At 47.1% G+C, this 14,261-nt stretch overlaps 4 protein-coding genes across 4 annotated transcripts; 1 reads left to right on the top strand and 3 right to left on the bottom strand.

The window, feature by feature from the left end:
- F5Y00DRAFT_77028 (FYVE-domain-containing protein) lies at positions 1–2,491 on the bottom strand. Its single transcript, XM_048014128.1, has 3 exons — positions 1,565–2,491; positions 1,114–1,495; positions 1–1,063 (listed from the first exon to the last, which is right to left on the bottom strand). Exons 1-3 carry the CDS (start codon positions 2,368–2,370, stop codon positions 452–454), a joined length of 1,800 nt encoding a protein of 599 aa, XP_047864844.1. The 5' UTR covers positions 2,371–2,491; the 3' UTR covers positions 1–451.
- Positions 2,492–3,480: 989 nt separating this feature from the next.
- Positions 3,481–5,593, bottom strand: F5Y00DRAFT_237047 (uncharacterized protein). The gene is made up of 2 exons (XM_048007775.1): positions 4,404–5,593; positions 3,481–4,354 (listed from the first exon to the last, which is right to left on the bottom strand). Exons 1-2 carry the CDS (start codon positions 5,355–5,357, stop codon positions 3,557–3,559), a joined length of 1,752 nt encoding a protein of 583 aa, XP_047864843.1. The 5' UTR covers positions 5,358–5,593; the 3' UTR covers positions 3,481–3,556.
- Positions 5,594–7,915: 2,322 nt separating this feature from the next.
- On the top strand, positions 7,916–9,041 carry F5Y00DRAFT_269872 (uncharacterized protein; the record flags this gene model as incomplete). Its single annotated transcript, XM_048012514.1, has 3 exons — positions 7,916–8,083; positions 8,166–8,376; positions 8,485–9,041. The coding sequence occupies 3 exons, from the start codon at positions 7,916–7,918 to the stop codon at positions 9,039–9,041; spliced, it is 936 nt and encodes a 311-aa protein (XP_047864842.1).
- A 2,588-nt stretch (positions 9,042–11,629) lies between these two features.
- Positions 11,630–12,632, bottom strand: F5Y00DRAFT_262068 (uncharacterized protein; the record flags this gene model as incomplete). Its single annotated transcript, XM_048011319.1, has 2 exons — positions 11,630–12,384; positions 12,476–12,632. The coding sequence occupies 2 exons, from the start codon at positions 12,630–12,632 to the stop codon at positions 11,630–11,632; spliced, it is 912 nt and encodes a 303-aa protein (XP_047864841.1).
- Between the last annotated feature and the right edge of the window lie 1,629 nt (positions 12,633–14,261).

Here is a 14,261-nt window from a genome sequence, read left to right as displayed (position 1 = left end):
TATAGATGCTAGTTTCCTTACATATGATTGGCAATAGGCTACGAGGAATTCTGTTACTCACCCTATCATATCGCCATAATATGTAACCCGAAGACGAATGCCCCATATGTAGTCATATTAGAAAGGTAAGGCAAAATGGTATAGGTCTATCCAAGCGCTAAGACGATGAGACCCCTGCGCCCAACTCCGTACTTGTGTGATGGCGTAGGAGCCACATGTATCTAGGGAAAAAGAAAAACCCTTCCGCTAGCCATTAGAGAAATGCAGATTATAAAGAGTGTAGAGCAGTGCCACAAACGCCCGTCCCCTTGCCAAACTTATACCTAGCATAAGCCTTCCTGCGGAATTTGGAACCGATACAAGTACAACAACGCATGACTATATAAACACTATGCTGGGAAGTGAGTAGTAGAGACGTGCAAGTAGTTGAGCATATCGACAAAGTATTTGATCAGTAACCGAGGCTGTCGTGCTGATGAACAGGACATCGCCCAGGATGATCAACAAACCACGCGCTGATACAAGCTCGGTGGAAGCGGCAGAGACACTCCAAACGCGCCATGGCAACGCCGACCTCGAACTCTTCGAGGCAGATGGTACATTCCGCAGAGTCCACACAGTCCTTCTCTGTGGCTAGGTACGGAAACATGCCGGTTCTGCGAGTAACCTGGCTCGACTTGCCGGATGCGCCAGAACTTGGGCTATACGAACTATGTACCATGATGCATGATTCGATGTGCAGCTCCCGGAGAGACTCAAAGTTAGGAAGCTCTCTCGAGGGCAGCTCTCGGTGGCATATGGGGCACTCGTCCTCTTCCGGGATCTGTGGCGCGGGTGGCAATGGACGATTAGTCATCGCTGTCGAGGACGAGGACGAGGAACCGCTGGCCATATCGACGAAAGAACTATTAGATAAGTGGGGGCCCAGGAGTGAAGTGCGGCGATATCTCGAGCGTGCCGGTTGTGGGCGTGGGTAGTACGTCGGCGGGGTTCCGGTCATAATTCTGTTTTGAGGCGGGAAGTAAGGTCCGCTCGCAGGCCTCGAGGGGCCCGGACCAGAATTCTATGGTGGTATTAGCAGGTTGCTCGTAAGTGGCAATGGGGAAAACAAACCATCGTGACACTTCGGCTCCTAGGGTAAGCATCATGAGATGAATTTGGTAAGACTAAGTACTGTTGGGGACGGTTGAGATTGCCATCCCCATTGTAGTTGCCGCTAGAACTACTCTGGGATCGGTGATGCGTAGACCTCGGCGAGGATTGGCTCGTCGAGTGCTGGGTTTGCGGTGGTGTAGTATTCGGGTCCGGGACGCAGGGGTTGCAGAGCCGGACCTGTTCACCACCTCCGAGCGCGGTAAAATCGGCGAGACCGCCTTCATCCCCGAGGAAGGGATATCGTTGAAACGTCTTTTCACCTGGTGGTCGTACGATATATTGATGTGGTATAGTAATCCTATGTGGGGAGCACGCATTACATACTACTCTTCCACATTTTCTTCCCTTTTTATTAGTTTCCTCGGCCGGCTTTGTTATATATATATAGTTACCCAGAATAAAAACTTACCGGCAATGATGTTTCCTAACAAAAAAGCTGAACTGCGTGCGACATATTGGACACAAGGTCACTTCACTATCTGGCTGCCATCTCGGAAGGGTAATATCCTGCGGAGACCTGCCTGGCTGTGGAGTAAATTCTGGTGCTATCGGATTTAAGCGCGAGGGTGGCCTCTGGGTCTCACTTGAAACTACCAATGGTGATGCAGTTGAATTCTGATTCGTACGTCCAGTTACCGGGGATCTTGCGTCGGTCCTAGATTGAGGTGGTGCCGAGTTCCCAATAGATAGTTCACCAGACGACGGAATCGTTTGGCCTAAGACTTCGCTAATATTGAGCCTCCCCTCTTGCGTATCGGCAACTTGAACTGCACGTGAGCCCCATTCATCGAAAGCGGTTGTATTAACGCTGACGTCGGTTTCCGACGTTTGTGAATTGGAACCTATGTCCTGCTTAGGCATTGGAGCATTTACTGTATTCGATTCCGTGCTCGAGCCGTTTGCATCCGTACCATGCCCTACCCTGCCACCGACCTGTTGTGTTGTGGCATTAGCCTGACTGGATTCGCGGCCACGCATCCCAATTGTCGTACTCCCATCATCGTCTTCCGCAGGACTCCTCTCGATCGTGTGTGTTGGACAGTCGTAATAGCGAGAACATTCTTGATCGAAAAATCCGGAAGTGCTGTACGGACAGACAGCGTTAGCTAGGGTCTCGTTCCGAGCATGCGAGCTCCCTAGCCCAGCGTCGCTTATTTGGAGAGCATCCCTTTCGGACAGGCGGGGCGCATCGGGCGGATCATTATTAGCAGACATCCTGTGACCCAGACTCGCTCAGGCCGCATAGAGGGAGATCAATGGGGAAATCATAGGAGCGCGAAAATATGCTTGGTGCCTCTGGGAGATGTTGATTAATCGAGCTTGGTTATCGTTAGCCACTGGTTATAGTGACGGAACTCTTCGGGATAAATAAGGATTGCTGAAGAACTGCGAAGAGGGGAAATTAGCAATAGTCTTGATTACAATACCATAGGGGAATGTTATATTGAGGAGTGAGTTGAGGGGCCGAGGTCCTAGCCTTGACGTCCTAATAGTCACGGACTTTCCTCCTAATAAACTTACAGGGTTACAGGCGCTTGAGCCTTCAGAGTACCTAACGCGTATAGAAGATGAAGGTTGAAATGGCGAGGTAAAGTGAATGGAATATGCAAACCTCCCCTCAGTAAGGCGGAACCACGCGATTCCCTAGTTTCGGTAGGAAGAGAGGCAGGAAGGATGTTGCCGCTAGAGTCTAGAGATGAGTGAGAGCAGCAGCGTAGTTGCCAAGCCATTTCGATATGCTGCAGCTGATATGCTGATACATCTTCTTATCTTATCGGCTAACTCGGGGTTCTATCGCGTGCTTGGGGAGTTGCCGCAGCGGGGCAATCCGGTGTCAGTACATACTTAGGTACTTGGGTACTTGCAAGTCCCAAACATACTATGGTATCAGGCATAAGTAAAACTACCCTGTCAGGTACCGCAAAATACGCTAGACAGGCCACCATACTAAATCAGTACTAGATTGTCCAGGGTCTTCAAAAGATACATTTTATTAAAATAAAATAGAAATAATCGATGCATCAACATCCCACACATTTTAAAAAATAAAATTTATATTGAAATAATCGTTAAAAAAGCTGAAATTTAATGGTTTAATTTTTAAATGTTAAAAGTGGTAAAATCTTTTAAATTTGCTATTGTACGTATATAAGTCTATAATAAGTAAAGTAGCAACATAGGCCACATTTTAGCGCACGACTTGTGACAGGGGTTTTACTTACCCATCATACCATAGTAGGTAAACCATGGCAAACTTAAAAGCCAACTACTGCATTAGGGTCTGTTTTGTATTCGACATTTAAAACTTCAATTGTTGTATTCATTGGGTATAATAATATGCAGGTATCTTCTTAACTCTTCCTATCGTATACATATAGGTAGGTAGGTAGGTAGGTATACTTTACGTAATTGGCACGATTCCCACCGAAACCCAGTTGGTGCCGTTAAACCATACCTCTTTAACCTTCCCACCACCTATCCGGAAAAAGCACCGATTCATATCCTGTTCTCTAGATATGCCTATATTTGCAGGTTCGTAGGCTCCAGGAGTCAGGCAAGCAATATCTGCTCCTTTCTCCGCTCCATCTAACGCATCATACGTTTGAGGTCCTTTCCAACCTGTATCGTCGTCTTGCCATACAACTTGGATTATACCATCGTCGTCCTGGTATAGTATATACGTATTAACTTGATTGTTATTGTCGTAAGGTCGCCCAACTGAAAAGGCACCGATAGGGGTGTCGGCTGGGATCTTTTTCGACAGAGCCCCTTTCCTCCAAGCCACCCCGTCATTAGAAGACTCTAATCCATCACGGATTTTGAGTGATAGCATACCCTCGTTGCTTCGATAGATTATGCCTCCAGCGTTTTCATATGTCTGTGCGATTGGAAGCACAACCATGCCACCTCCTTCGGATGCTTTAATGTTCCAATTCGTATCATTAACCCACCACGGGGCCGAGAGATCACTAGCATTCTGTCCTCGCAATGTAGTCCATCGTATGGCGTTGCTGGCGTCTTGAGAAGCAATGTAAGGGAAGTAACATGATATTCGAGTTTTTCCAGCCGTCTGTAGAGGATACGTATTGATACTTCCGGGTTCACCTTTCGGAGGAAACTTTCCCTTCTCAAACTCGAAATTGAAGTTCTGACCCCGGATTATACCATCTTTATCCTCGTAGAAGAATTCAAGATTCGGCTACTCAATCAGCAATGCGTACACGGCCATGCTTGGGTATGAGACTTACCACCGGGTCGGCAAATAAATAAGACCCCGCGGCTATCGATCCATTTTCCATCGGTTGATATAATAGTGTGTCCAAAACCGTTGTCTTGGTCCAATTGGCACTGACGTGCTCCTTATCCGTAAATCGTATTTGATTATCTTGGTCCTGAAAGAAAAGGCGAACTCCGTAATCCGCATCGGTCCTATACCCGGTCACAGCTAACCTGGAACCGACTTTGATAGATTGTGTTGGTGTCGACTTCGGAGGACTGGTTGATGTGCCGTTGGAAGTTATATTCGACTCTGTTCCGTCGTAACTGACACTCCAATGTGCTCGGCTTCCCATAATACCGCCTAAAGTCGCGCCGATCCCGAGTAGTAGCACTACGGCACCACCTATAGCCCATAATACCCAACGTTTCACCTTTACCTCTTTATCGTTACCCAAAATGTGGCGCTCATCCTTTACCCACGACGAACCCGCGCCGGCTGCGGTAGAAGGATTGAGATATTGGCGTTCAGCACTCGACGAGGCTAGTTGAGGAACATGCGCCAGGTTTTCGCTGGAAAAGCCTGAAACTTGTGATGATGGCAAGGTCTGGAACGATTGTCCATAGTGGTGACTCGCATTCGGGTTGGGCCATGGGAATTGCGGTTGCGGTTGCGATTGCGATTGCGCCAAGTATCGTTCTGTTGCGATCGTGGGGACAGCTTGTAACCCTTGCGAGGTAATTTCGTCGGCGTGAGCTGTTCCTTGTGTTCTATACGGCGCCGTCCCATCTCGCATTCCTCCTAGAGTAGCAACGTCGGCGTACTTGTGTCCATCGTGTGATATAGGTTGCAATCCCGGCGTGCCTTGCTCGTCTCGTACTGGGGCTACCTCAAGCCATGGTTGAGACTGCTTGGATGTCAGCGTATTGGGAGGGAAATAGTATTTATTGTCGTCAAAAGGCGCATCCTGATGATGGTTCTGCATTGCTGCTGCAGAACAAAAGCGCAAGTCGCTACATGAGACAAGACTACGCGTACGTTATACCGATGGCATCCCACTACCTAACCGTACGTTAAGGGAAATCGTTTAACACGCATTAGGAGAGTGAGAATATAAGAGGTCAACCTCTTGCAATGTTCTTAACCCCTGGACCACTAAAGACTCCTGGTAGCCCAATGGTTAAGCATGTTAGATCTCTTGGGGCTGAGCTCTCGGCGACGTTTAAATCTGAATTTAACGAATCAGATTTTGCAATTGGACCGTTGATGATTTAAGGCTACAGAATTAAACAGATATAACACGAGGTAGGATTCTAAACCCTGCTAGTTTTAACCCCCCTTGCTCTCCCCCGGTTTCCCATCAGAAAAGGAAATCCAAAACGAGGTCAGTACTAACCTGACAGCCCAATAAGCAAGAACGGACGTATCAAGCCTTGTAGTTATTGTCCTGCTAAAAAAAAACCAAGCTATGCAGCCTTATCCGCCTCTAAAACGTTCTAGTTAGGTAGTTTCGACCTGCACGTCACCGAGTAGTGCCCGGAGGCTTATATCCTCATCAGCAACGGCTCGGATATCTGTACGTCTGTGCTCTTTCTTTCATCCGGTAAATCGCTAATATTGCCCAACTTGTAGTAACTCAACCCTCTTCAAACCCTTAAATGGATTACGTGGTCTTATAATACGTGTCGGGGTGATAATTTACGACCTGATTCATTACATTAGCGTAAGGGCCAATCATAGCGTTGAATACGTCCCCCTATTCTACAGATCGGACAGTTTGTTTTGTGATGTTTCGACATTGGTAACTTCCTTACTTACATTACTTACACGCCATGCATACACGTACACGCTAAAGTCAATTCAATAGGTTTCGATACGCAGCTTCTAGAAACTGACGGCCCGGTAGAAGATATTGATTTGGTTCCGTAAATATGGCGAATGACAGGGACATCTCGCAACTTACAGCTCTGGACATGAGTCTGCTTCATTTTATGATAACTTCCCATCGAAGTTCAATATCCTCTTATTCATCACTCATGAAGTGACACAGTCAGTATCGAAAGATTTAGATTATATTTCTTAGTACATAGCCCGACTTGCAATGGTTGGAATGTTCTCTCTCGACTCGCTAGCCATATTCACAACTCGGCAGCTAGTTTTAATAGGTATCCCAAGTCATAGTCGTGTTTGTCCAGAATTAGTACAAGCGCCTAGGTAGGTACTTAATACGGATAAAATTGCAATTGGAACTGTATGTACTTGTAAGATACAAAATTTCCTTAGTGTTCACCCCTATCTTCATAGTTCCGCTATGTTCCTTGCTGCACATTCCTCCACTCACATCAGCAAACGAGTCCCTGTTACACCTTTTTAACTTTGCTATTCTCGAGATGATGGCGAGTGGGTAGTTTGCTCTCTACTATTTAAGCGAGCGTGCATAGTGCAGTTCGGCTGACCCTTTGTTTGAATGTAGCATGGGATGTATATATATCGATAGCCCCTTAGCCTTATAGCCATCCTTTATCCAACCCCTTTTCATCGTAATACACACCGAACAGCAAACCACTATGCAAATGGTGCGGCGACTAGCATAGAGCGCCGAAGACGGCTTACCTACGACTCGACGCTTATTAACGCCGTGTGGATATTTAAACCAGTAATAAGCAGTTTTGTTTCTAGCACACTTGGCTAATTCCTATCCCTGCTAGGCAAACCTATGACCAAACTGAAGTACTGCCACGCCGAGGGCTTACCCTCTGTACTGTAGCGATTATCGATATTCCAAGCACCAATGCGCTAATGAGTGCGTATTATACTAACAGGTACATCAAGGGATGAAAGGACGCTTATAAAGGCTACAATCTATCCTTGATTCACCAAGATGGCCCCTCAGCAAATCTGGAGTTGAGATGACCATCTCCCTCTTTAACCAGGCACAAATAGATTTCTTTTAGAAATCAAGTGCATTTATTGGACACATTATCACGATGCCCCTTCCTAGTTGATCAGCTTGAGAATTTCAACCTGGTTTACGTATGATACGTATCTCACCTAGTCACAATCTGTGACTAGGCTGCGAGTCATGGCTTCAAACAAGTATACCTGTTTTCGACTGGCATACACTTGCAAATAGATATAAGTCTTGTTTAGTACAGTAAACTGCTCAGGTTATGCCTTCCTAAGCAACTGAACTTGCCAGTCGCTTGTCTAATCTGGCCAGTCGCCTGTCTAATCTAGCCACTCATAAGTCAACAGATCACTGATTATTACTATGGCGAAGCGAATTTTTCAAGCCTAAGTTCCAATAGTTTCCAAATACCTCAGGTTCCTGAGTGGGAATAAATAAGGCACCTCCCCTTGTCACTGCTATTAATTTGTCCCTCTCCTCAACTCAGGCATCAGGTTCACAGTTTCGAGATCTCAACCTAATCGCATCCTCCCCTCGAGTCTTGTGTCCTTTAACAAGATCTCAGTTCTTTACTTCTTTTTATTTCACCGCTAGGTTTGTTACCCATCACTGGCAACCTTCACAAGACCATACTCATGTCCTCAACGCCGGAGATGAAGGTCGACGTTTCCATGGAGTTCGACGATGCCATGAGCCTTGACGTCGAGATGGACGTCGATGAGGAGCTCGAGACTACTGCCAGACCTTCGAACTTCCCCGAGTTCAACTCCTTGCCCCCGATACTCCGTCACATGATCTGGAAGGTAAGCGAACTTTGTTGTCTCTAGAGCCCCTTTGCCTTTCCATTTACATCAAACCGCTAATACATCCCGGTACTTCCTTTAGAATGCGATGGATGAAGAACGCGTAGCCCGCCACGTCGTCCTGACCGACAGCATTCGTGTCACCCGACCTGTTCCGGCACTGGCCCACGTCTGCGCTGAGTCGAGAAGCCTTGTATTTCAGGAAGGTGGCGTATTCGAGCTCGGAGATGGTGGCATGACCTTTTTTCGCCCCGCTATCGACTTTGTCTACTTGGACTCGGCCGAGTTTAACTGTAAGTGTACCGTCTCCTTAGATCCCGTTTGATTCCATGATATTTCGCCGAGTGTCGTAATCAGATTCATTCCCAAGTGCTGGTGGCCGCTAACAACCATTGTCGTAGTGGGAGAACTGACCTCCGAGGTTCAGAACCTCATCGTACCCTACAGCAGTTTCCATCAAATCTCCGAGACGTTTGAGAACTTCTTTGTTGCTGATGAGCCGAAACAACTGAAGACCATCTTCATCGCCATGGAGGTGGCTGCAGTGAACGATAATTGGAGCGAGATGGCCATCTCTCAACTCTTTGGATCGCGCACAATCGTCGCGCCTGCTCTCGGCCAGTTCGACCCTCTCATAGAGCACATCGAAAGCACTTTGCCGGTGCTCCCCGGAACGGTCGTTCAGAGGTGGAAGCAGAAGACGGCGATCCCCCCCGAGGAGTCGGCTAAGTGGGATTCCTGTGTTGGGGATGTCCTGAGTGCCTGGATTAATACCGCCGCCGTGTTTTCCAACCAGATTAGCGAAGACCAGTTTGAGGACTTCGAGGCGGGACGCTTGATGCACCCCGACGGAGGCACCTGGTGGGATTGGTTTGCAGACCAAGCCCCTGACATCTACCCCACTGTCGTGTTCGTGAAGCATGTCGGTGATGAGATTATCGAGACTTTCGAGACTTGACTTAAGGGGGTGTGAGTCGTTATCTAGGACTATCAAGTGGCGCTTAGAGAACCACATGTATTAGCATTGACTTACTGTCGACCGTTACGAATAACTGACAGCGGATGTCGTTATATCTATCCTAGATGCGAATAAAATACCCATGTTCCCTAATCAAGCTTCTTAATGTGATACCATAATTGTGATTGGATGCCTAATACAGCCTTGACGGACAAGGTTACGGGTAGCCTTAACCCTGTAGCTTCTCAGGGCCAATGCTGCCTACGATATTACTTGCCCCCTTAGGTTATCTTCATATGAATTATTTTAGATTTTGAATTAAACTAGGAGCAACCCCGGATTCTGGTAAAACTCAGTTAACGTCTGGGGGTTGGCTACGAAGCTAAGACCTGCTGTGCAAATTGAAATGCCCCGTATATCTGGAACCCTCAACGTGCTATACATTCTTCCCAGTGGATAGTAGAAGATTGAATCCGAAATCACCTAATTGGCTCGTAGTATCTCGAATAGCCTATATAGCACTCTCGTGCCATACCTCATCAATGAGCCATCTCCTCGGCCCCATACAATGTAGTCTTCAATAACCACCTGGTAGGGACCAGAACCGCATACCTGGTTACACAACCACCACGCCACTATACGTGGTCATATTTAGATATGGCGCCGTTTCCCTATTGATTCTAGATGCTATCTAACCCCGAAAGTGTTCCTATCACACAATGATCGATGCTTACGTAGTAGCACCTGCAGAGTAATAAAATGACTCGTCTTTTTCTGTGCAATACAAGTCCTCGGGATTCGATTAGGTATTTGGTCGATCATTGAGCAGGGATATCGCGCCAAAGCCACACGGGATACCCTGGTCACCTTCTTGGGCTATTGGTCCTCGTTGAATTGTTCGGGAGAACGTTCCGCAGGCTTGTGGAGATAATCGAAGCTTCAGAGGCGGGTATATAGGTCGTACAGACCCCTCTAAACACCTATTCCTCGGCTGGACCGGAGCATTCCTAACCTTTAAGCCCCTTTCAACTAACAGTTCCCATGATCCGACCTCTAGAATCTTCCGGTCTTGTCCGGGCCCATGCCCCATAGTCAACGCATCCGAATACTAATTTCATATTGAAAATAGCCAGCTCTGCCGTGTTGAATATCCTGGTCCTAATTCTAAATTATCCCCCATCGCTCATAGGCTTAGGGCTGGGACAGCATTTAAAAGGGGGAAAGTTCAATGGGGTGACGGTGGTACAGCTATCGAGATGTGGCGACTTTACTTGGAAGCGGTGAACGTGCGTTGATCCCCAAGAATTGTGAGGGAGCCTGTGGCAATACATGGTGGTCGGCATGGCAACCCTGACGGGTTGTGTGGGGGCTGCTCCGGAATGGTATACTATATTAAGGTCCGTGATTGAAGCGTGCTCATCCATACGGCCGGGTCATTAGTTTTGTAGCCCCGATGTGAGACGGGTAGGCTATTAGGATAGAGGATACTAAGAATTATATTCGGAACACGCGAGTCACCCTCTCTATCACGTAAATACAGTATTGTATATAGCTGATCGCTTCTAATTCCCTCCTTTTCCTCCCCATTAGACCGGCGAAATACGTGTGTAGCTGAAAGCTGGATGTCATGCACTAGCCTCGCATACGCAGTGGACCTCGAAGAACGTTGTCATCTCCGTAGCACGCGGTAAGGCTCGTAGGTCGTATGCACACCACTAAGCCAAGCGCTAGAACGGCTTCCAAATGCTACGGTGACTTTAAGGTGGGCTGAGAGATCAGCCATCGCGGCGCGATCCTGTGGAGGAGCAGTAAAAATAGATTGCAGGGTGGGAATCTATAATGAGGTAACCAAGTATATCTAACGGTTCTTTGGCATATACCTCTCGGGGTTAGCTAATAACTTGAAGGTAAGCCAGCCCACGTAGGAAATTTAAATCAAAGTGCTCACGTTCATGCTGTGTCACGTACCATGGCATGCTACCATGCGTCCTGTTAATCCTTGCGATAAGCCAACTTGTATTAGACAGATATGAATGCTGCAATCATGAACCTGGGCCGGTCTAGGCAACGGGCAACGACTACATACGGGCTTTCAGCTCTCAAATTCAAAGAGGCTTAGTGATACTGTGACTAGCGAATAGGATTGGCTCGTAGATGCCTTCGAAAGTCTTTGATAGACATTGTGACCTTCCATGGACCATTATCTCGGGCTTACCAAACCGGTCCTATTAGAGAAGAATTTTACCCCTTTATTAGTTATATCTAGGTACTAGCACTTGGCCACCGGCACCACAACCGAATTTCACGTGGTTTTCGATGACCCCCAACTTGTAATACCTACTGCTTCGAGAAGGGGAAGCTGTTTATGATCGTCTTGGCTGAAACATCCTTACCATTGCAGCCGCGAAACTAGAGATGTACAGGAGGAACCGTTGATAGTTTCTGCTTTGTAATAATAATAGAATTGCCTTCGCTTTGATTATTTGTGTACCAACCAACCAGAAGACTACCTAGACTGCCAAATTTTAAAACCAAACGCCACGTATACAGTACCAGACTGAGAAATAGTAGAACTACAGAAGATACCGTCAACTATAGTTACTGCTTATACTTTCTAAGCTCTGCGATAATATTTCCTGAAGTTTGTTCACTTCCATCTTCGCGTTCTCTAATATTGACAGCGGCCCAGGGATAGCGTCGATATTAAGTCTAGAGCGATGCAATAAATCATATAAATCCCGAACATGTAATGCAACCATGTCTCGCAGCATCCGGGTCTGCATCCCGGTGCCGTTGATAGAATATCGCCCGAACTGGAAGACTACCGGGGCGGTTTCTCCGGTCTGGCACTGTATGAATCGAGTGACGAGCTCGCGCGCAATAGCAACTAATTGGTTCCCAAGCGTAGCGAGAAGTATGGGATTTCTGACTCTCGTATCACATTTTCGACAGGACAACATGGCCTGACATTCTTGCACGCCTCGTTGCAGGCACTGGAAGAGGGTGTCGGTTGCCACGTCTCGGCTGGAAGTAATTTGGACGCCTGTATCTTCAAACACGTATAGGAGGGCCCATAAGCACCCACACTTCTGACCCGGACTCAAGCTGCTAGAGGTCGTGGGCGTGCTCAAATGTTCCGTGCTGTGGCTGTTGTCCGACAGACCCTGCGCAGAATGCGTTCGCGTGGGCGACGGTGGCAGAAGAATAGGAGCTGAATCCACGGGCCCAGAAGATTGCAGACCGAGTAGGGACGAGTAATTCTCCGATATTGATACCTGATCCATACCCTGTAATCCACTCGGCGACTGATCATCAGGTGACAACGATGCAGGCGCGGAGAACCCTTTTGAAGTCGGTATTAGTTACGGAAACTTGGCTCGTGACCTCCATCTAGGTGTAGGTACGCTGCAATGATAGAGTTAATGAGGACCTACCAGGGGTAAATTCAAATTCATTTCCGGTGAAGGACTCCATATCAGCCGGTAAGTTCAGTAAATGGTGAATATCCGAATCGGGTGCCGACCATCCTGTCGTCGGGGCGGAATCCGACGGACTGGAAAAAGGAGTCTCAATCATCGTGCTAGTGGCCATGGGCTCTCTTGAACAAGGAATAGGCTGGCTCGTTCTTGGCGTATTGCTGCCGCTCTTACGCCCACTAGCTGTTGTCTTCCGCTGGGGATGGCGAGGGGACCGACTTCGTGATATTGAACTTTGATTTGACCTGGTATTTGTGGCGACAGATGCTTTACGCAATCGTTTTCTACCAGGGCCTGTGCCAGAGCTTAAGGTGTATGTACAGATGTTAGAGGAAGCTATGCATCTGTCGCACTCGTCCTTGTCCCCATTGCATTTTACCTATATAGCGTAATTTGGTTAGCCGGTCCTAGCTTACTATAAGCTGTTATGTAAAAGTTTGTCAACTTGCTTTTTTCGCGCGGCATAAGTCGCAAGCCGTGCGCGTGTATTCCCTCTCTTGTACCGGAGACGACTGGTGATCAGGCAGATTGAAATGATCATGCTCCTTCGTCTTTTCGTTATATCTAAATGCACCGAACATAACTGGATATCTAATCTAAAGCTGGCTAATAGACCTGCGAGCCGGACCAAAGGTATATGAGGAAAAGGTTAAACCGATGTTGCCAGGAAAGGGCGGAGTTAAGGCTATAGACACGATCGATACTTCATAGAGCGCACTCTATGCTTAAATAAGAGGCAACGCGTCTCATTGATCGGGAGCACGCCTATGTATCTCGGAACTGCACATCTTCAACCGAATACTTGCATATCGAATTCACTTATAAGCACAGATACCGATCTAACCAAACCAAGTAATATAAAATAAATTAAATAGCAAGATCTCGGGTCTTATTACTATCAACTTCTAAAGGCGATAGTCGTAGGAATTATTAGATTTAATCAGATTTGCTAATTCCCCTGTAGTGAGAATTATAGATCTACGATAATGGCGACCCATACGAATGAAGATGCCAAGTGCCTCACACGCCATAGGCTTGTTACGTAGCTCTAGTGGTCACGTCAGACGCCGAATCGCTCGGGATTTGCATATTCATGTAGCACAACTTAACGGAGCTGGTAGGATAGGGTGCGAGGGCCTTGTGTTGCCCCCAAGCCGACCGATTTAATTGTTAGGCGATTACCGATACTCCCACCTCCGAGATGTTTCTTGCAAGCTCATCAAGAGGTGAGAGAGAATATAGTAAGATCAGAATGAGGGTATATTCTACGTGATATAGGATCCAATTATGCCTAAAATTAACTTTGAAAAGCTTGATTCAACCTATATAGCTTGTTGGGTTCTGAATATGTGTATGGTTATCATCAACCTTGCCGGTTCCCTCTGGGTACCCTTGTCACGACTTGTGTACCTGGGGTAGGGATAAAATGCAGCAATCGTCAGATTTGCTCCATAACCCTGGGGAAAAGCTTCAAGTTAATACATCTTGTTGTGCATTACGACGTCACATCGTTCTGCAGAGTTGACAACTCCTAGGAGGCATTCATACCCTCCCGGAGTGTTAGTTTGGATGCAACTCTATGAACACACGATAGCTTCTACAATACCTAAACGTCATATCGGCGTCGAAAATGATCATGAATTGTATATACCTTTTTATACCTAGAGCTAGAGCTTTGTTGTAAGGGCTCGTCACTAGGTATACCCGTTACAACCCCTAATCTAAGTCTAACAGCCCGATGTAA

Source organism: Daldinia vernicosa (assembly GCF_022497035.1).
Source record: "Daldinia vernicosa strain CBS 139.73 unplaced genomic scaffold F5Y00scaffold_23, whole genome shotgun sequence".
Classification (NCBI taxonomy): domain Eukaryota; kingdom Fungi; phylum Ascomycota; class Sordariomycetes; order Xylariales; family Hypoxylaceae; genus Daldinia; species Daldinia vernicosa.
This window is presented reverse-complemented; position numbering and strand designations above follow the sequence as displayed.

Excerpts from the sequence above, each read along its gene's own strand:
- F5Y00DRAFT_77028 (XM_048014128.1), bottom strand. The coding sequence starts at position 2,370 with ATGTCTGCTAATAATGATCCGCCCGATGCGCCCCGCCTGTCCGAAAGG. Across the intron at positions 1,496-1,564 it reads GTTAGGAAACATCATTGCCG|AAAATGTGGAAGAGTAGTAT; the intron begins GTAAGTTTTTAT and ends TAAAAAGGGAAG. Across the intron at positions 1,064-1,113 it reads GGAGCCGAAGTGTCACGATG|AATTCTGGTCCGGGCCCCTC; the intron begins GTTTGTTTTCCC and ends ATACCACCATAG.
- F5Y00DRAFT_237047 (XM_048007775.1), bottom strand. The coding sequence starts at position 5,357 with ATGCAGAACCATCATCAGGATGCGCCTTTTGACGACAATAAATACTAT. Across the intron at positions 4,355-4,403 it reads ATTTATTTGCCGACCCGGTG|CCGAATCTTGAATTCTTCTA; the intron begins GTAAGTCTCATA and ends CTGATTGAGTAG.